Source organism: Lachnellula hyalina (genome assembly GCF_007821495.1).
Source record: "Lachnellula hyalina strain CBS 185.66 chromosome Unknown contig00053, whole genome shotgun sequence".
NCBI lineage: Eukaryota > Fungi > Ascomycota > Leotiomycetes > Helotiales > Lachnaceae > Lachnellula > Lachnellula hyalina.
In genome coordinates this window covers 39,569-60,814 of record NW_022157167.1, presented here as the reverse complement: position 1 = coordinate 60,814, position 21,246 = coordinate 39,569, and the positions used below count along the sequence as shown (strand labels likewise).

The 21,246-nt window shown below is 46.9% G+C and overlaps 7 protein-coding genes across 7 annotated transcripts; 3 read left to right on the top strand and 4 right to left on the bottom strand.

Moving 5' to 3' along the window:
* Positions 1-524: 524 nt before the first annotated feature.
* fam32a lies at positions 525-1,125 on the bottom strand (the record flags this gene model as incomplete). Its single annotated transcript, XM_031149619.1, has 2 exons — positions 525-640; positions 771-1,125. 2 exons carry the CDS (start codon positions 1,123-1,125, stop codon positions 525-527), a joined length of 471 nt encoding a protein of 156 aa, XP_031005999.1.
* Positions 1,126-3,879: 2,754 nt separating this feature from the next.
* Positions 3,880-4,354, bottom strand: tim9 (Mitochondrial import inner membrane translocase subunit; the record flags this gene model as incomplete). The annotated part of the gene is made up of 3 exons (XM_031149618.1): positions 3,880-4,071; positions 4,227-4,296; positions 4,347-4,354. 3 exons carry the CDS (start codon positions 4,352-4,354, stop codon positions 3,880-3,882), a joined length of 270 nt encoding a protein of 89 aa, XP_031005998.1.
* Positions 4,355-5,957: 1,603 nt separating this feature from the next.
* Positions 5,958-8,930, top strand: rga5 (Rho-GTPase-activating protein; the record flags this gene model as incomplete). Its single annotated transcript, XM_031149617.1, has 4 exons — positions 5,958-6,220; positions 6,279-6,414; positions 6,463-6,820; positions 6,868-8,930. The coding sequence occupies 4 exons, from the start codon at positions 5,958-5,960 to the stop codon at positions 8,928-8,930; spliced, it is 2,820 nt and encodes a 939-aa protein (XP_031005997.1).
* Positions 8,931-10,561: 1,631 nt separating this feature from the next.
* mmf1_1 (Protein mmf1, mitochondrial) lies at positions 10,562-11,184 on the top strand (the record flags this gene model as incomplete). Its single annotated transcript, XM_031149616.1, has 4 exons — positions 10,562-10,625; positions 10,700-10,740; positions 10,817-11,002; positions 11,086-11,184. The coding sequence occupies 4 exons, from the start codon at positions 10,562-10,564 to the stop codon at positions 11,182-11,184; spliced, it is 390 nt and encodes a 129-aa protein (XP_031005955.1).
* A 136-nt stretch (positions 11,185-11,320) lies between these two features.
* stcB_1 (putative sterigmatocystin biosynthesis P450 monooxygenase) lies at positions 11,321-13,097 on the bottom strand (the record flags this gene model as incomplete). The annotated part of the gene is made up of 4 exons (XM_031149615.1): positions 11,321-11,359; positions 11,412-11,556; positions 11,609-13,013; positions 13,073-13,097. 4 exons carry the CDS (start codon positions 13,095-13,097, stop codon positions 11,321-11,323), a joined length of 1,614 nt encoding a protein of 537 aa, XP_031005956.1.
* A 2,493-nt stretch (positions 13,098-15,590) lies between these two features.
* On the top strand, positions 15,591-18,462 carry LHYA1_G004657 (uncharacterized protein; the record flags this gene model as incomplete). The annotated part of the gene is made up of 2 exons (XM_031149614.1): positions 15,591-15,650; positions 15,700-18,462. The coding sequence occupies 2 exons, from the start codon at positions 15,591-15,593 to the stop codon at positions 18,460-18,462; spliced, it is 2,823 nt and encodes a 940-aa protein (XP_031005983.1).
* Positions 18,463-18,634: 172 nt separating this feature from the next.
* Positions 18,635-20,879, bottom strand: NUP188_0 (Nucleoporin; the record flags this gene model as incomplete). The annotated part of the gene is made up of 4 exons (XM_031149613.1): positions 18,635-19,761; positions 19,794-20,043; positions 20,093-20,528; positions 20,584-20,879. The coding sequence occupies 4 exons, from the start codon at positions 20,877-20,879 to the stop codon at positions 18,635-18,637; spliced, it is 2,109 nt and encodes a 702-aa protein (XP_031005984.1).
* Positions 20,880-21,246: the final 367 nt, after the last annotated feature.

Below are 21,246 nucleotides of genomic sequence, written 5' to 3'. Positions count from 1 at the left end.
GATACAGGCATGAGCTCGGTGTATGTTGGAAATAGTGGTATAAAGTTTCTAATGGTGCCTGATGGCATAGGAAGGAAAGGATGCAGGAACAAGATTATTGAAGCCTGGAATACATACAATACACTACATACAGCACATGTATTATCGTCTGCTTTGATGTAATGAAGTTCAAAATTGCTAGTTTGGTGTGATGAGTTCTTTCGAATTCTGCTGTGGACGAGAGTAGTAGGGTGGGTGTAAAATATTCGGGTATATCCACAGGCAATAGGCATATGTCCCAAGGAGGAATATGAACCATGTGTGCCCTCTCATCTCATCTCATCTTCCAGATCCCCTTCCTCGCTCACAACGCAATATCTTTCTTTCCATCCTTCCTTCATTTCTTCATCTCTACATCAAGACCAACCAACTAAATCCATATCCCGTCCCTCCACCACCTCCCTCTCTCCCAACCCAACCCCTCCACTTCCACTTCCACACCCCCTTCATACCCATCTCCACATCCCAAATCCAACAAACAAACATTATCCAGGTCCAATCCTCGGCATATCATGATGCTCACTCAACGTAGACAAATATTTATTCAGTTCTTCCACACGCTGCTTATGCGTCTTCGGTCCTTCGCGGGCTATTCTATCTGCTAGCTGATTTTGGGGAAGGGGAGAATATTAGCTCTTTGCTTGTTTATTTGTTTATCTTATGTGTATGTGTATGTGCGTATGGTTTGTGTGGGGGGGGGGGGAAGAGGGAAGAGAAGTGGGGGGACAAACACGTTTCCGTCGCATCTCTTCGTATGCGCGCTCCGAGGGTGTTTTGCCATCGCTGGATATCGGTTCTAGGGTTTTTAAATCGAGGTTTGGATTGTGGTCGGGGGGGTGAGTTGGAGGTGGGGTTGGGGTTGAGATTGGAGGGAGAGGGAGATGTAGAGGTATCTTCTTCTGCGGGCGCTTTTTGTGTGGATGTGGTGGTGGTGGTGACTTCGGATGTGGATGTGGATGTGGAGGGCGTTTTGGATTTCGATGTTGAGGATGAGGATTTTCCCTTTTTCTTTTTTACACCGACGGGGGCGGAGCCTTTTAGTTTGAGGGAGCCGCGGACGGTGGATGTGTAGTCGGAGGCGGACATTATGGGGGGCGGGTTGTGTTGTTTGAGGGAGGAGGAGGGAAGATGAAGGAGGGGAGTTTGAGGTCTGTAGTTAGGCTGGGGTGGCAGAATCATAATTATGGCGAAAGCGGTGAGAGGAGATGAGTTATTGTGGGGCACTGGACTGGTTTTGTTCACGCGCTTTGCTCGGGAAAGAATGAACGACTTGTTGAAAACAAAGATTCGTTCAGTCAATATATAATAAGTTTAGTCAAGTCCAACTTTTCCTTTTCTACATGTTCTATACGAGGATATACAAGTGTTTCTATTCAACCATGGATTTGCTGCCTTGTGCTCAGGGGTTAAGCGATATTGGACTCACCACCTGCGGGCAGTTTCAAGGAGGAGCTCATAGGACTATAGGTAGAACATTGCCATGGTCAAATCTCGAGAAGGTACCTATGTATGGGTTTAGAGATGTTAGTAGCTCTGAAGATCTAGACAAGTAGAAAACCTAAGTAAACAGAAGATGCTAACCACTTTATCACCACTTGCATAATTACTTGCATGTCCGCACCTTACATCTGAGTAAGACTCAAGGATAGAGAAATTTGAAATTCGCTATTACCATATCCTTAAAGTTCGCGGATGAAGGGGGGGGGGTTTGGAAATCCTTCGGAATGTTATATGCTGGGGGGTTAGTACAGTGTCGCTATTCCTGAGCAGGCAACCCCCTTTTCACAACCAAAATCCCCATCATGACACAGGTTCCTCTCCCAAGACCTCCGCACAACACCTACCCTCCCCTATCAAAAAAGCCATGACCCCAACTAAAAAACGCACCATAAAATTCACAGCCTCTATCTCCCTATCCACATTCCCCCGCAAGCCCGCCGTGACTCTCAAACGACACCTTTACCTCTACCCCTCAAACTCACCCAATCCCATCACGCTATTCCTAGGCGACAGCTGCCTAAACCGTGATTTTGCGAGATATTTCGTCGTTTTATATGCGGGAGCGCAGGACGGGAGAAGAGACGAGCCGTACTCGCCTGATGATATTACGCACTGGGGCTTGACTATTGAGACGGGGGAGTTACTCACGGTATATGCTGTGAAGGGCACTGAAGGCTAATGCCAATGTTGTTGAGACGGAAATCGTGGTTGCGGATTTCGAGATGCGTGAGGAGGCTAGGGAGGTTTTGTGTGGTGCGAGGTTTATAGGGTTTAGACGGCTTTATGCGTTCTATAATGAGTCCTGTGGAGTCTGAGGTTGGTATGTCTGTTTCTGGGGACAAGTGGAAAGGAGCTATGGGTTGTGAGCAGGGTGGGTTTTGGAGAAACGTACGTCAGAGGTTACAATAGATGAGAAAGGGGGTTTGCATGCACGGGCTATAGCTATAAGAGCCAACGAACTCAGGTGACTTGGTTGTTCAATGAAAAGGATGTCTTGAGCCTCACGACTACCCTGCATTGCATGCAAAGCTCATCTCGCGTAATCAACTTCAATAACCAGTAATCAGTTCCCGTTTCTAATTATCTCACAGGTAGAAAGAAAAAAGGGATACGCTCGAGAGCCGAATTCTACGGGCTAGCGAGTCCAAGTCTGACCCACACAGTGTGAGGCGCATTTGATTCGCCTTGGAGTTACAATTTAGAAAGTTAGCAAGTATGAGAACTGTATACATAAAGAAATTAAGAGTTTTATCTTCTCTTGCACAATATTTTAGTAACGTTGCACAAGATAGTAAATGATGCTGTTTTAACAACTGCTGCAATATAGCGGAGGTTGAAAAATCACTAAAAGAAAGTTCTATTAAAAGCATTTTTCGAGAAATCCCAGAGATTCTACCGCATCAAATGCAAAAAACATAGAATGCTCCGAAACAGGGAAAGACCCCTAGGTCGTTTTAATCACAAGATATCCATTAAGGTAAACCACGAAATACTATTGCTCACTCCTAAAGAGGAAATAGCAGGACTTTGAAATCTTTTAAACAAGCGTCCAGCCAATGACACTAAAAAACCAAGCATAGAAGCCTGCCAGCTCGGGTTTCAGGGCAAAAAAACAAAAAGGAAAAAAGGAAAAAAAAGGGATCAGGTGGCTCGAGGGCTGACAAAATCAACGGCTATTGTTACTGTATTTCTAGATCGAAAGAACCTATATATATAAAGGAATGGGAAATGCGAAATGCAATAAGACATTTGAAAATATGAGATATAATTCGGATCAGAGGGAGTGGGTTTTTTGATACTAAGAGTAGATAGGGCAAGGAAGAAAGCTGATAGTATAGCTCGGTTTTACAGGGTCAAACTGACCTGCCATGTTTGGGCGGGAATGGTTGAGGGCAGGTTTGGAGGGCAGGTTGAAGTTGCGACGTGCAACAAAACTTTCGAGCTCTTATTGCCGCATTTGGATTTGAGTAATTTTCATAAACGTGTGCTGGTACTTGCCGCTCGGTGCATTCACTCTTTAAATGATTTGTATATTGGTTTCCACTTATGAATTTTCCTTGCAAGAGCAATTGCACCCATTTTCTGAAGTCAGAGATTTGCACTCGGTGGAAGTGGAGTGGAGTGGAATCTGACTTTCATTATCAAAACCACCACCATTCATGTACACTACATCAAGCAGATGACGAATACGCCATGTCCAGCTCCCTAGGTAAAATGTTTATCGACCTACAAGAAGCCTCTTCTTCCCCCTCCCATCTCTATCGTACAATCCTCCAGATCTACTGAGCTCATTATTTCATCCCCAGACCCCAAAGTCCATCCATCTCCACCACGAAGATCCTATCTCCCGGGTGGTGGTTGGTTCATCATCTGTGCCTGCTGTTCCTGGAACCTTGTACCGATCCTCTCACTACCGGCCATGAACTTCTTGACGCATCGCGATACGCAGCCGGTTTCGCGCTGGACGAGGGATTTGGTAGTGAAGTCGTCGACACAGGAGTCGAAGCAGTGGGTTACGAGATTGGAGAACATCTGAGAAGTCTGTTAGCTGAGCTCCTTTGGTAGATGGGTAAATGCATTTGAAGCCTGTAGGGTCTGTTCTTGAGCAGGAAATGCAGCTGGAAAGCAGCAACTCGAAAGGTACAATGGATCTGATAAGCTTGAGGTAAGAGCTAGGATCGACGTACGCCCATGAATTCCTTCATCTGCTTCCTCTCCATGCGCGACTGGAGCTCTCTTTGCTCCGAAGCCGTAAGTCTGTCAACAAGTCAGCTTTGATTCAGCAGCGTTCGCCATTAAGTACGCACGAATCCATCTCGATGATAGGTATTTGAAGGTCGTAGGGAGAGGGGCTATTTGAAGAGTCGAGTATTTTCTTTGAGAAAGGGCTGCAATGAGGAGAGACGTCAATGTAAATGAGGCTGATAGCTTGCACTTGGCTTAGGATACTTTTTTGACGGTCCAGTCCAGTCCACTAGTCAGTCCAAGAATTTTAAGCGAATATTACCTAAGCTTAGTGTCATCGGGCCTCGCTCTGAGTTTCTCCGACCGATGCATTGGGTAGGGTTGGATTGGGTTGGGCAGGATATTGGGGTCGCATTTTCATCTGATAAGTAGCCGCGATAAACTAATACTGTAGAGTCTGTTGGAGTCTGGGATTCTATGACTATTCTGGTATATCTCTAGAAAATCAAACGGTAAATATACAACCACTTACTACCTATATACCAGGACCTCTGCATAATTGTCCATTTTATGTCTTATCACAAGGGGGGTTTCATAGATTCCCTGCTGGGAAGGGTGTAGGCACAAAACCTTTGCATCATAGTGACGCTAATTATGGAAAAGTGGCTGGCGTTGCGTTCCCGCCATGTGGCGCCGCAGTGCTTTGATACTTGGAGGTGGAGGTGGTCAAAGTTTTCATGTGACCTGGGGAAAGGGAAGAGTACGGAGTAATAGGTACGAGGGTACGTAGATATGTAGGTACGTAGGTCGTAGTGCTACCGATATACAGATACACCCTTGTCTGGTCATCTATTGCCAGCAGATTCGCCATCCACCAGCCTCATCATTCATCATCGCCACCCTCAAAAGTACTACCTACCTAAACCCAAGTATCTACCGTAGGTACGTCGTTGGCTGCATGAATCAGAAGACTTACCTGACTACCTGACTACCTGACTACCTGACGACCTGACCTTTGCACATCCTTTCCCCGCACTGATGAATGAGCATGAACATCTTGGAAGTGAAGGGAGATCTCTGGGTCAGCTGTTGGTGTGAGGAATAAAGTTGCCTGGGCCTAGGTACCTACCCTACCCTACCAGCCTACCTACCTAAATACCCTACCGCCCGCCAAACCCAATGCGACCCGCTATAGTAAGCGAGAGATGATTGGGACATCCAAGTTGCAGCAACCGCATCGCATATCCGTCGTCTTGAACTTGGACTTGAACTTGAACTCACCAAGCACCAAGCTCACTGGCAACACCCAGCACACTCAGTCGCGCACGACGCGGTCACATCCTCGCTGCATTTGCACAATTATTCACTCCGTCCACTCATACAGCTTTCATCCTCCAGCCATCCGCCGTCGCAGCGCTCGCCTGTTCGCCCACGGTCGCGTCTTGCGCCCAATCACCTCCAGCGACCCGCAATCTCCACCTCGATCTACACCTCTTCAGAGAGACCGGTCGCTGTTTTCGCAGATATCGGAAGCTCTAGAGCATCTTCTATCTTCCATCCCCAGGTACATGTTTGCTGCGACCGATATCAGTATCAATCCGAACTTCACAGCTCAGCTTGCGCGAGTGATCATCAAACTATCCGGCTACCGACGCCGCGCGAGGCTTCTATCGCCAGAGCCAGCATATAGCCCTCCAGACGACGACTAGCAGACTGGGTCGACCGTCTTCGATATGACTTCCGACTTCCCAGCAGCTTCTTCGTCGCAGCAGCCTTTCACGAGCCCTCAGCCTGCCCCCGTCACCCCTGCACACCCGGCAGCACCCCCTCCGGCAGAGAACTTGAAATCATGGTGGGCGAGATTTAGGAAAGACCGCCCAAAGCATGAGACACAGGGTAATTACTTCCACGATCCGTCATTTGAAAGCAGGCACCTCAATACGAATTTTGGAGAGCTGAATATGGAAGTTCTTTCCCACAATTACGCTCCTGCATGGTGAGGACTAGTAGTCCTACTTCCTCAATACCAGGCACTCTCCAGCTGAGAAGACTAGCAAATTGGGGGATGCAAGTGGAGGGCATCTATTATTCACGGGTTTTGATGCGTCCAGCATTCATCAAACAACAAGAGCTGTGACTCCCTCAGAAGACGTCCCAATCACTCTCCTTGCCAACGACAGAGACCACAAAGTATGATGGTCACACTCCAATAAACTGTTCCTAATCTTGCGAAACAAGACTCGGAGACCGAAATCAGCCTCTACTGTTATGACTTCGCCAGATCCAAGTGAGATATTTGGCGCAGGCAAACAACCTAGCACCAAGCGGATGCGCAAACCCTCTCCACAAATATTTGCTACAGATGCGTTGAAGCTACGTTTGATGAAGTCACGCTGGTCTCACAAATCAAAGAGATATGCTAAACAATCAGGTGATACAGTAGACCACCCGACAGGCATATTCGGGGTCCCGCTCCGCCAAAGCATCACTTACGCGAACGTTGCCATCTCACTTGTCGATCCCGAAGGGAAAAGTTATATATATGGTTATGTGCCGATTGTGGTAGCAAAATGTGGAGTGTACTTGAAGGAGAAAGGTGAGCAATTATTGTCACATCTGACCGAGACAAGCTAATATTTGCAGCTACTAATGTGGAGGGCATATTTCGACTCAGTGGTTCAGAGAAACGGATCAAAGAACTGAAGACGATATTTGACTCGCCGGACAGGTACGGAAAAGGCCTTGACTGGAATGGATATACGGTCCACGATGCGGCGAACGTTCTGCGAAGATATCTTAATCAGCTTCCCGAACCTATCGTCCCATTAGATCTGTACGACCGATTTCGAGCGCCTCTTCGTGGACACGTAATGCAAGCTGTTGGTGATAACGAGGGCATGCAATTGCCAGACACCTTCGACATAAACAAAGCTATCGTTACCTATCAGCGACTAATTACTGAGCTACCTCCACTTAATCGCCAACTTTTACTCTACATTCTCGACTTGCTCGCCGTCTTCGCGTCCAAGGCCGATGAGAATCGCATGAACTCTCAAAATCTCGCAGCTATCTTCCAACCAGGAATGCTTTCACACCCATCTCACGATATGGCACCTAGCGAGTACCGACTGAGTCAGGATGTATTGATATTCTTGATTGAGAATCAAGATAACTTCCTGATCGGAATGCGGGGCACAGCTGCGGATGAACAGACCGTGCAAGAGGTGTCAGGAGGTACCCCGCCTCCAGGAACGCCTAGCACTCCAAGTAAATCAAAGATGGTTGGGAGATCCGCATCGAATGCGAGCGCTGGTGCAGATAGCATCCGGAAATTTGGGGGAGTTCGCCGAAACGTCTCGGTATCATCAAGGAATTCGAGACAATCGAATGGTGCACCAAGTCCAGCGAGTCCTGCTTACGGAAATCCTTTGACCCATCCTAACACTGGGGGCATTCATCGAAGTAATACTGTTCCTTCAAAAAAGTCGCCCGGATTGCCATCCGGCAGATTGCAGAAGAACTCTGGATCGCCATCGCCGACAGGTGCCATGTTCGTCCCCCAACAAGGGACAGTTCCCCGCAGTTTATCACCGGCACAAAGGGCTGTTGCACCTTCTTCGCCCGGTCTAGTACCTGCTTCGCCAATGGGGAAATCAAGCTTGGCGCCATCCTCGCAGGCTCCTTCATCGGCTGTCACAAGCCAGGAGAGATTACTTGGTGATCATGAGCATGGCGAGAGACTGCTGGAAACGCCGGCGAAAGAGAGAACTGTGTCTAACCTGTTTAATCGATCGCCTACAGCCGACAGCGAGAGGAGGCAGCCTAATAAGCTGAGGAAGAATCCAAGGAAGCGGATCCCGAGTAGCTCGAATCCAAGTGCCCACAGCTCGACAAACTCGCTTCACGGCCAGCAGCACTCAACTTCTGTATCTCCGGCGTTCCTACCTACCCACGGGCCACAAGACTTAGTAGAGCACCCTGTCTTAGAGAGTATGTCTTCTGGGCATCCTGAGGTATCCAACACAGCGCCAACTCCACCAGTCAGTGAGATTCCTCGAGCCGACCCACTTGGGCACCCCCAAGAACACCCCCAAGAGCAAGAGCATGCTCAAAGCTCCGACCAAACGTTGAAACCCATCACTTCACCAACGGCTTCAGTTCATTCGCACTCTTCGTTTAACGACCATTCTGATATGGATCACGGAGATGAGCAAGCTATCATGGAATTGAAAGAGAAGCGATCTCGATGGAGGCTTTCACGCCAGCGCGATAATTCCCAAACCCCGGGGAGTGCACTTTCACCGAAGAAAGGTATGGGATCAGATGCTGGTGCCGGAGCTAGCTCAAGTTCCGTTGGAAGCGCATCGCGTCCACGAAAGAGCTTCACAGGTGACACGGTTCCTGTGGGGTCTGATTCTACCCTTGTTGCAGCACATCCTCAACCAAGCAACGAGAGCGGAAGCAACGCAAATACCGAAGAGAAAAGGGGTCTTCTCGGGAGATTCAAGAACAAGCTTCGGGAAAAGCGAGAGGAGAAAGAGGCAGAAAAGGAACGGACTAAGAGCCCACCTGCGTCTGAGCGTATGAGCTTAAGTACCACTTTCCCTCCCACCAGAGGGAAAAGCATCGAGATACCGAGGGAGCAACTCCAGGAGAAAGTAGCCGAGGAACCAACACCTTCTCAAACCGAACAACCACTGCGGTGACACGAGGAGGATATAAGGGGGAGAGGAGAGGTTTTTCTTTTGCGTTTAGGTTTTTCTCAATTAAAGATCGGATACCCCGGGGCCCGTTTTCCTTTGCTGTTACGGTTTTTTAATAATCTTCCTTTTGGGTCTGTACTCATTACCAACTAGTCTACCGTGCAAAAGAAAGCCAGTGTTTTATTTTATAGATGGGATGCTTGAGCATACGTGTATCTACGATGGATGGGATAGGGATGCTAGAGGGGTTGGTTTGTGGTGTGTAATAAGTAGGGCGTTCGTTGTAAGTGGGCAGGAAGGAAGGAACGAGGAATGGAATGGAATGGAAAAGTCTACCGTTGGGAATAATCTGAAGTTTCGTCGTAGAGTATGCATGCAACTCTTATCTTAGACTCTGTGAGGCGTGGTGTCTGTGGCAAGGAGGCCATTCTTTGTCATTCTGTTAATTGATCTTTGCAGAAAAGAGTAGGTAATCAGGTCGATGTTGCCTAAATTGCTAGGTAGGTCCTTAGATTTATCGTCTTGTATAGGTCAGCTTTGTTCAACTATTTCATGTACTGCACGAGTAACTTTCCTATTTCCCATTCCCTCTCCCTCCTATTTGAGCTCTACCTACATCCATCCCATCTTCCAGGAAACGAGACGAGAAGGAGTCGACGGTCACGAGAGTATGTGGTGATATAGGATAGCAGGGCGGCGAACCCGACTTAGGACGTCGGCGTCAGATATCCCAGCCTTCAACTTCTTTTTTTCTTTCTTTCCACAACTTTCTTTCTTCCCACAGGTTATTGGGATCGACATACCAAAACACTCATTCACAGCCAACATAACAAGCGACCAAATCGCAAACCCCAGAAACAGCCCCGCGGGTCCCCCTTTAGGAAGCGCGCTGCGCATCTGGACAAAGAGCGCTATAGTGGTGCGTTAATTAAACCGTTCTTTCTCTTGAATTTATAGTCATTCTTTCCATTCTTTCAAGGAAGAAAAGGGAAAGTCCATCATCTTACACGTCCCAATAGCCCCTCCAAGAGCAAAAGCTAGACCTCCTTGCCACGCATCTTGCGTTGCAAATGCTGCGATCTAGAATTAACGACTTCCAACATGCCCGAGCCTAAATCGCAGACCACCGTGGTATTTGGCCGCTCCTTTTCATGTACTTGTTTTAATGAAGTCGACATTGTTTTTTGAGCAATGTTTTCTCGCTCAAAAACGAGAACATTGATGAAAAGAAAAATGATAGACAATGAAAAAAAGAAAGAAAGATGATAAAATGGGTATGGCACTTAGAATCATTATCAACTTGACTGTTCTATTGACCTTACTTACATATGTGCTTACCTGATCATCCACTCCACTCTTCAATATAAATCTAGCCGAGTAGAGTATACGAGAGACGTCGAGATAAGTTGATTGATCGGTAAGTTTGATCGATCGGCGTAGCGCCCGACTTTGTTCCTCCACTTTTGCGCTTGATTATTCCACTTATAAAATCAACCTCATTATCGACTGCCGTATTGTCCGACGCGTTTTGATCAGATCAGAGTTAATTTACGTATTGCTTGCTACTTGACCTCAAATCCATTCACTTTACTTTTCTAAACTTCCGAAAATTCCCCCTGGGACTTTCATTCATCATGGGCGGCGAAATCAAAGCAGTGCTAAGTGATAAAGCGTGTGCTTTCCCTCCTGGGCTATTCCGTAAGTTTTCTTAACCGAAAGTCGAAAATCTGAGGTATTATATCACGTCAAGCGGCTGACTTTTTGGTTTGCAGATCACGCCAAAGTGTACAATGGGGTTGTATACTGTGCCGGTGTAAGAGCCCCTAGTCCTTGTCTTGATATCAAATTGGAGTTCGTCCCCCAAGTAGATAGATGCTTATATCATGTAGCAAATCGGCGCCGACGTGCAGGGAAAACTGGTATCTGAAGACATCAAGGAGCAGACTGCCAAGACGTTTGCAAACCTTTCCGCCATCTTGGAAGCGTCTGGTAGTGCGCTAGAGCGTGTGTTGAAGGTCAATATTTATATGGTGGATAAGGCGGATTATGCGGGTATGAATGAAGTGTATAGTAAGGTATGTTATATCTTTTAAGGGGTTCTGGTTGATAGGAAGACGGGTAAAAGAGTTTTGAGGGAAGGCTGATATAAAGTGTTTAGTTGATGCCAGATCCAAAGCCGCCGAGGGCCTGCGTGTTTGTTCAGGGCTTGCCTGGAGGGGCTAAGGTTGAGATTGAGTGTGTTGCTGCGGAGATATAAGGTGGTTATTGTAGACGTAGAATAATCCTTTTATTGACGAGCTAGCTAGGTAACGAATACAAATGTCTGCCTCGATTTGACCTTCATGCTCACATGAAGTACGTTGCATACTCACGTCCATCAATATTAAGCTTGTTCACTTTAGCTTCTTGAAATCAATCCAGCATGTGTGCTCCTACATAAAGTTAGCATATACATTAAGTATCAGGGATGCCCGCATAACCTACCCCAACTTTTGCAAAATTTGCATCTGAGAATACCTCGAATCTGCTTGTGATCCCAGGAGATATACCTTCCTGACGATCCTGTATCTTGGTACTATAATTCTTATACACAGCCGCTACGAGTGTGGTCATTTCAGCCATTGCAAGACTATCAAGATTAGAACCCACATATTTGTTTCCAAATGCCAGTTTCAACTTACTGCATACCTATACACATTCTCCCTCCACTGGAAAACGCCCACCACCATCTTTTCATCTCTGTCAAATCACTCGATTCCCGTGTCCACCTCTCGGGGTCGAATTTGAGTGGGTCTGGGAACACGTTTGGATTACGATGCAACGAGAAGGGTGCCATGCTGACCACCGTTCTCGCTGGTACCAGAAACCCCGCGATTGTGCAGTCAACAGGAAGACTGCGAGGTTCAGAAGCAGGCAAAGGGTTGTAAAGTCGCAAGGTTTCTTTAATGACAGCATCGAGGAAGGGAAGTTTGTCAGCTGCAGTTACGTTAGGGAATCCACCTTCAACCATTACAGATTCTTCAATTTGTGAGATTTCGTCAATAAGCTTCTGTTGGAATTTGATGTTTTCTGGGAGAGATAGTGCCCAGATAACAAACATCGAGGTATCACTCGTGGTGTCAATTCCAGCGAGTAGGTGATCAGCACATTCTGACGCGATGTCAAGGTCATAGAGTCTGGCCCCCTTGCCGCTTTGTTGATGTTGCCAAAGTCGTCCTACAATGGTCGTCTTGACACTCTCAATCTTTTCTTCCAGAGGTGCCGCTATGAACATTTGCCACGATTTCAAGGCGTGGGCACGAATTCCAGTGTAAGTGGATGGCTTTTGCATTGGAAGCATGCCTATGCTCGTGATAATGTGTTCCAAGGCACCGGTGCGAGTGTAGAGCCATTTAGTATATTTAGGAAAGTGCACCGCATACCATGAGAGCTTCCTTCGAGATGGATCCATGACATCACTAAGAAGCGCTCTATCAGATAATGAGCCTTTGAGAGCACTGGTGCCGCCGTGCCTATCGCCATAGAGAAAAGAGGTAATTGAGTCGATGGCAAAGTAGTGCAAGCTGGCAAAAATCTCAGACGCTGTTTCAGGTTCCTCTTCTAGCAAGCGTATGAATTGGCGTGTCTTTTCCTCTACCATATTCGCCATAGCACCTTTCATAATTGTTGTTTTTGAATACGCATGATTAAGCAACTTCTTGCGATCCCCATGCGCCTTGGAGGAGGCAAATGTGAAAAGATTCTGTCGGCCATAGACATCGAACATGCGGTAGAAAGTATCTCGCTCAAAACCACTTCCGGCACCATATATTGTGCGCAAAGCAGCTAGATCGTTGAAAGACACCTCATTAGGCCCAATCCGGACAGCGTTGCCATACTGCAAGTGAAGTTTATGGATATAGCTTGTCCGAGTACCTTTCCAATCTTCGTAGGCCAAACGCCAGCGTGTTACTGCAAAAGCCGTGGGGCCTGGGATGCGGGACAATGGACTGGAGAAAAGAGGTGCATAGACTAATTTGAACAGAGCTGCGCTTAATGCAACGGCAGCGAGGCATAGAAGTCCAAGGACATATTTATCTTGAACGTCTATGCACAATTAACCGCTGTACAAGTAAAGTCTTCAGATTGCGCGAAGGAGGCATTACCCGCAGATGCGTCGTTGTAAGTCATGATAAAAAGTTATCTCTAGCGCGGTCTTGGGAGTGAAGCAAATCCTGTCCTGTCCTGGCTGTGTTGCCTTCCACGAGAAAAGAGCATCTTACACACTTAAGACGTTGTTATATCTTTAACGTAAGCCCCAAGTGTCGCTGATTTAAAGATTGCGAATGGGCGTGCCAATAGCGGCTTGTCGGCTGGTCCGCTAGCATATCAGAACATCAGCTTGGCGCCAAGATCCTCACTTGGAAGTCACGACCCCTAGAAATCTATAAAACCTCGTGGTAAATAAGTTTAGTATAAGTGTAATATAGGCGCGAGATATTGTATTGCTATATTAGTAGATGCACTGGTACAAGGGCACTAGAAGCAATTCTAGGCAGTCTCATATATTATATATCTTTTTTCAACAAAAAGGGGGGCTTATCACGTGGTGACGCCCAAAACAACTACCTATTATGGAATCAAGGTAGCAGTTAATTTCAGGAGATATCATTACTTTAACTCGTGGGTTATTCTTGACTTTGGAGTCCTGCTGACTTGCTCCAGATTCCTTCTACGTTCTGAGATCAATTCCTGAAGCCTGAATGTAGCACTTTCTGTGTTTTCATGCACCGTTTCAAGTAAAGATTCATCTAGGCTTTGGATGAGGACTGCAAGTTGCTGTCGCTGAATTTTCCAGATCACAAGCTCGAATATCAACGGGCATGAAGCACCTCAAGTACATCCCTGAAGTCGTTGTTAAGCTCATCGTCAGGCCAGGAATCTTAAAACCCCCTTCTCGCTTGAAATAGCAACTACTCTCGCCAATATTTTCCTTCGTCCTCCTACTTTTGCCTCTATAAGCTTTTGACGGCAACAGCAGCACTCGATGTCATGCAATAGGTGGCGGTATGGAACAATGAAAGCTCAAAGAATCTCACTTCCTATTCACTCCGCGAAATGTTTTCAGGTGGACTAAACCATTCCCTTCAATTATCAAGTGTAGTTGAGATCGCATGCTCTAAATTTATGTTGCTCTATCACTTATGCGAGCTAAATAGCAATATCCTTCACTGAGAAAAAAAACTTCTTCAATCCAAAGTTGAACCCCAACGATCTCATTGCAACTGTACTCTCAAGATTTTGCTTCGAAAGAAAGCACTCGAACTTCTATAATAGAGTCGATTTAAGGTGATTGGAGTTGTACGTTGAATAGCTCCGGCCATCTCTACTTCTCACTCGGTCTAGGACCATGGCCTGAATTTGTAGAATTTGCAATCCTAAGTTAAGCTCGACACCGCATCGGAAAGGGCATCGAAACCCGGTGTATCTTTATGGTTGGGATGGGGGTGTCTTTTGACTTCTCTAAAGCTCTTCCATTGGTTTTAATACGGCTTCATTACATTTTGAGGGTGTTTCAAAAACCCTGTTTCTCAAAGATATCCAACTGTCCTCTCAAGTAGTCGAGCTGGTTTAGACCCCGAGGACTCAAGATTCTGTGCATATTAAAGATTGCTTCTCAATATCTTTTTGCGAGTAATTACGCCTCTGAGACTGTTGAACTTATTGTCAAGCTGAGCTGATGTCTCCCATTAGCATCAACAGCAATATTGAGCTTTTCTTTTGCAAAAATGCATTAAAGCCATTTGCCAACTTGTTCAGGCCTATGTCAGTTTCTTCTGCGTCCGTATTCCTTCGATTCATATCCTTCTAGCACGACTTTAGTTGATTTGCAAAACACCAAAGACAAACTATGCTGTCTAGTGTCTACCCAGGTGTCTACGGATTAGTCTTTCTGCAATTGCGTAAGAACGGTTTGAATTTGCGATATGTAGATTAAACACCATGATGAAGGAATGCAAGACCCAAGGGGATTTGTAAAGTTGACGAAGTTTGATAATACCATTAATCGATTGCTCCACGAGGCTGAGAATTCCAGCGATACTTGCTACCGCGCCAATGCTTCCATCATGGCAAAGGCATGAAGGGAAGGGAGGATTTTTGCGGATCAAGGGCTATATAGAGAGCTCAGGCATAGTGTGCTATGAGCATTGGCTATGGCCGAACGTGTTCTGCGCATGATCTTATTATTTTCAGTTGAAGGTAAAGTATAGATCCTAAAGAGAGAGGGTTTCGCTCATTTGATGGTAGGGGTCTCCACCAAATACTACTCGTACTGTAGGTGCATGCACTACCGCTACAGGGTCTCCGGGGACTAATATGTCGAATTCGGGTTCATTTGGCGGGGAATGTGCTCTATTTGTGTCTAGATATAATCCTCACATTATGTGACATAGTTCTAATGAGAACCAGTAATTTCTCAAGGTAGGGTAAATATTAAGCGCTACAAAGGCTATACAAGGCGTATCCGTTGTGGGGGCGGAGCGGCCTACTTTACTCTTCAGGGATACATCTCCGGTGTATTACAACCACACCCACACCCTACAGCTGCAAGCCAGATTTGAAGATCCTACCCCGCCGAAACTTCAAAAATTTCATTCCTGCCTTTTACAATGGCTCGGAGCTATGGACTTGGATGGCGAGACATTAGTTAACGAGTCTTATGGAACGATGGAGAACCCAAAGGTACGTACTTGGCCGCAGTGTAATACTTATCGTCACTAATATCCAATAGAAGAACTTGTGCGCCGTCTGCACTGGCCTCAATCTAAGCGTAGATAAGTTTATGATAAAGAATGACTCTGTACCAGGGAAAAAATTTCAGGTTTCTCTCCCGCCGCGCCACGCATCTAGACGAGCGTTCTCGTTGAAATCAGGCCATCAGAAACAGGTCCTCGGTTCAAGAAAGGAGATCAGAGACCGCAGTGACAGTTGTCCCTTTTGCGAGCTGGTGTCTAAATCGCTCGAAACAGAATTTAGAGCTGTATTGCGAAGAGCTTCTATGAGATTTAATACGAGTAACGGCTATTCATCTCATGCCAGCAACCCTGAAGAACTGGACGATGCACCGTGCCATCTCGTCTGGGAGATCGATGGACGTGGGTCAACTGAGGAGAGCTTCAGCAGCAAGAGAAATCGGACCCGCAGGATCAAAATATGCTGGGGCCACCCGGATCTTCAAAAATATGAATGCTACCTTGTTTTCGTCGCACCGGATCTTTATACCGGATTGCCCAATTCTGATGCGTTTGCAATGTCTGCCGCTAGAAAGAGCACACATTTTCTTGGGAGAAGTATTGATCCCTCGAAGGGAAAACAGGCATTAATCAAGAGCTGGTGGGATTTATGTAAATTGAACCATGGGTCTCGTTGCAACAGTCCTGTGCTGGATGACGACCCTTTTCACGAAGTTCTGGCGCAGTCCTACTTTGGAGTCATCGATGTCATTGACATGCGACTTGTCTCCTTACCGTACGAGATACTCGATGGCTACTTGAAATTCGAGGATTACGTTGCTTTGAGCTATGTATGGGGCATTCCCAACCCAGAACACCCGCCATATACTACTACCCGGGCGAACATTATGGAGCATCGGATGATTGGAGGCCTAGAGAGATCATTACCGAAACTGCACGATGCTATTCGTGAAAGTATAGCAGTGGTGCAGCGACTCGGTATTCGCTACATCTGGATAGACTCACTCTGCATTGTACAGGACAGTCGAAGGTCATGGAGCCTCAATGCACGCGTGATGCATCTCATTTATGGCAATGCAACCCTAACAATATGCGCCGCAGATGGCGAAGATGCATCTACGGGGCTCTTGGCCATGGATCCAGATAACGCTTCAGACCAGCTGAAAGCAGAATGTGCGCCAGGTGTGCATCTGATGGTCTCAAGGCCGCCTGAGATTGGCGTCCAGCAATCGAGATGGAACAAGCGCGCGTGGACTTTCCAGGAGCGCCTTCTGTCCAAACGTTGCTTGATTTTTACGCAAGGAAGGATATACTTCCAGTGCCGTTCCACGGGTATGTCTGAAGATATATTTGCTGATGGGCGGGGTTCTGGCTGGTCCTTAGACTCGGTGCAAGCTCCTCTTCAGATGCTGCGCGAGTTAAGAAGTCGGGCGCTGTGGTTTTACACAAATTGTGTATCTCTTTATTCATCACGGGAGCTCACAGAGTCCGGGGATGTTCTGGCTGCATTTAGTGGAGTCTGCAGTCTTATGGAAGGCAACATGATGGTTCCCTTTGTATTCGGCTTACCGAGCTCCCATCTAGATCTTGCTCTTCTCTGGGAACCAGCTTCGAAGATGAGGCAAAGAGATTCCTCTGGAAACAAGAATAGTGATATAGAGTTCCCGAGTTGGAGCTGGTGCGGGTGGATGGGCGCCAAAATTGAGTATAGGCGTGAGATGGTTGATGGTTGTTTGGAAAATGTTCACGAGTGGCTGGTGAACCATACGTGGATCGTTTGGCACATCCGCGATGGGCATGGGAATTTGCGACCCTTGTGGGATAAGGACAGGGCTGAAGAGGATAGGAGTACGGAGACGAGGTGGAAGGGCTATCGAGGTCGTTGGCCACTTGGAGACCAAGATCCTAGAGGAGTACTGGAATTCGTTCGGAGGGCACACACAACTACGGACGATGGTAGCACGGAAACATATCCCTCAAGGTCAAAGCAAATGCAGGTTGCGCGGATGCCATCTCGCGAAAACATTCTACTCTTACCCCGTAAAGACCGTGACATGGGTTATGAGGACTACGCACCATCCCCTATCCCTTCAACCGCACCACAAGACAATTTAGACAACGACTACCAGCAAGAAACAGATCAGCGTAAACAGCCACACCTGAACCCCGGACCCTGTGATCAATATCGCATCAACCGAGAGTACCCATACGCGCAGGCTTCGGAAGAATTGGTAGATATCTTCGGGCGAGCAGTCCGAGCTGAAATACGAGGCAGACAACAATACGACTTCAATCTGACGCTTCCCGAGAACCCTTTCCGCGTTCTGAAAGCACCACAGGGTTATAGCGCTCGTCCAGACAATGAGTTCCCTGATCAACCCGTCTTGCAGTTCTGGACATGGATTACGTCCTTGCATGTCATACGAGCGGACACGAGTGAGGCCGACAAGAACAAGATTGGAGAGGGGCTCTGCAGATGCGACATAGCTGACGGAGTAGGGGACTGGTGCGGCTCCATAATTGTTGACAACGAATGGATTAAAGAGAAAGAGAAGAACGGGCATACAATGTGTGAATTCGTTGCTCTTTCAGAGGCGAAGGCCTTCACGGAAGATGAGTGTCCTGTTTGGACTTATTACATTCCGAAAGAGAGACATGAGAGTACGTGGGATTTGTTCTTCGTCCTGCTTGTGAGGTACTATCCTGAGAAGGGACTTTATCAGAGAGTTGGGCTGGGGAAGGTTTATAGGGCTGCGTTTCGATTGGATTCGGATGAGTGGAGGGAGATGATTCTTGGTTGAGAGTAATACATGTGTATATGGGGAGGAAAGGAAATTATCACAAAACTTAGATCATCCTGCCTAGCAGATTCCTTGTAAACCTTTACATTCATGCATGGTATCTAACTTCCGACCCGGAAACTTTTCGTCATCTACCCAGAAACGCCAAAAGGTCTCATATTCTTACAAACATTCACGTCTCCGCCCCTAGAATATCGCGGATACCGATCAACTCATCCACTATACGCTCTTCCAATCGGGTAACCGCGCTGTACAACAATTTACCGTGTCTCTGTTTCGCGAGTTCGGAATCTCTCACTCCCATTGGAATAATCTTCTCCCTCAAAATCGCCCGCGCCCCTAGCCAGAATTCGACATTTTCTAGAACGGCAGGTGCATCCCACTTGACGCCTGGTACTTCTAAATCGGGAAAGCTGTTCAGGATATAGTTTAAGAGTGCCAATGAATGAACCTCAGAGCACATACTGAACGAAATGAACATCGTCTGGGCCTGAGACATTGTCCGGGAGGATTCAGGGGCCTCCAGGGCTTTCACAGACTGGTCCAGAAGGGGAGCGAATTGGTTCAGGAAAAGGGCTACTTCAATGGCAATCGAGGCCTGCACTGCATCCAGGAGATTCAGAAGCAGAGGTAAGATACCACGTTGCCAGATACTGTAACACCGCTGTAAACCGGCGCCTTCGGCGAAAGGACTAGCATTACCGCGGCGAATGTAGGAAGTGATATTTGCAGAGGCGATATGACCAAGTATGCCATCAATGGCTAGTTGTTCGGCCATAAGAGGCAGGGTGGAGAGTTCAAGGAGGAAGAGGATGCTGAGCTCGCCATAGACTGGGTCGCCTTCGACAGCAAGACTGTCAGACCAGGAGAAGAGGGTGGTAGCTACACGAGCTGTACCATTTGCAGCCATTATCGACACGATTTGAGATTGGCAGAGTTCGATGCCTGGGACACGCAGGCAGGATTGGAAAATACCAGTAATGAGGCCGATATCCTCTGGGGAGGACTCGGCAGCATTCTCATGGATGGCGGAGGCGATTTGGCGAAAACCGATAGAAACAACGTACTTGATGATATCCAGGATGACGGGTATAATAGGAGCTGATTGTGACATCCGTACAGAGGCGTCAAGGTTCGCATTCACCTCGGTAGCATTAGGTGAGTGAGCTCGTATCGAGATGAACAAGAGTTTTAGTAGGGACCTGTAATATGGTGCATCTTCTTTCGCGAGGTCTCTGTCGAACGTGCCTCGTAGTTCACGGATTGTCTCCCAAGCTTTTGAAAGCTCAAAGTCAGCATCTGAAAAGTCTCAGAATCTAGAACAAACTCACATTTCTTCAACAGTTGTTTCATTCCAGGATCCGTGCATTTGGCTTCAATCAAACGTTGTGTAAGTACGAGTGCGAAATCAGCGCGTTGATGGCAAAGTCGTGAGAAGATCTCTTCTTGATATTGGCTCCTTGAATTTGCAATCAGACAGTCAATTGATGTTTTAATAAATGCCTGCTGCAATTTCACGTCTTTGGAAACGTCGGTGCAGGTGGTCTCAATGGCAAGAATCTTCCAGCTGTGGAAAAGGGCCTGGGATTGATTAGCCTTGGACAGTGCGTTGGGAGGTATATTGACATACAATTTGCGCGTCAACAAGGGACAAGTTGACATTAGCAGTCTCAAATTCAAGCCGCAAACCATCATTCTTTCGTCCAGTCCAAGCTTGATCAAGGCAGAGCATTTTATTAGCAAGTGGTAAATGATAGAAATAATCTTTCCCTACTTGGCGATCTTCAAGGGATGTCCGTTTCATATCCTGTGGAGTGCATCCAGGATAACGTGCCTCAAAATTTCGCTTCAATTGAGTATGTAGAGAGGAATTCAAACTCGGGACCCCTACAGCAAATCTGAAGTAATGCTCTAAGGTATCGGAGAGGTTTCCCATGGATGATGGTGTTCCCGTTTGCCTTGAATGGAATAGGTGCATCGCTAATAACTCTGCAATATAGGCTAGTACCTTTATTTGAAGACAGGCATTGATCGAGCCCTCCAATTTCGTAGATGGCTGTAGTGGTCTGAAAGAAATCAAAGTTAGTAAAAGTGCCACGAGGCTTAAGACTTCTTACTTACGGAAGGCTTCCCACATATTCTAGTATAGCTTTGATAAATTCACCATGCTTGGGTGATTCGGACACCGTCCAGGGCCAGAAATTCTGAGATAGCGACACAAATTCAAGTATTGGTAAAGCTACACTCTTGGGCATATCGTGGATATTTGAAAGAGTTTCCAGTGCCATGGTAAGAAGTGGCTTGTCCAATGCAGGCGAACCACCGTTGCCAGGAGGTTTTAATCCTACCGCATCTCTAGGTGTCTTGCCGGTGAGCAGGTAATTGGCAAACCATTGTTGCTTGTTGCTGACAATCATTGACAAGAAATGCCATATTGCCCTCGTATTCGCGTCCCGAGTGAGTGGTCTGTCTAAGTCGGAAAGGACGTCTGGAAAGAAGAGGAAGTTAGCTTTCTTTCTTGAGGCAGGACAGGAAGGCAACAAGGTGTCATGAGCCGTGACACATTTCTGGCGTTGAAGCTCTAGAAAAAGTACGGCTTTCGACACTCTAGCCCCAGGATAGCGAATGATTGGGGTCTTGGTTCTTACGGAGAAAGTTTTTCGCCGCATATTGGCCGAGATGACCTAGCAGTGACGGAGGCTCTGAGCCATTGTTTGCGGTTATAATCAAAGCTTCAAACAGAGCAACGACATCTTTTCTATAGAGCTCGTTGACAACGTATAA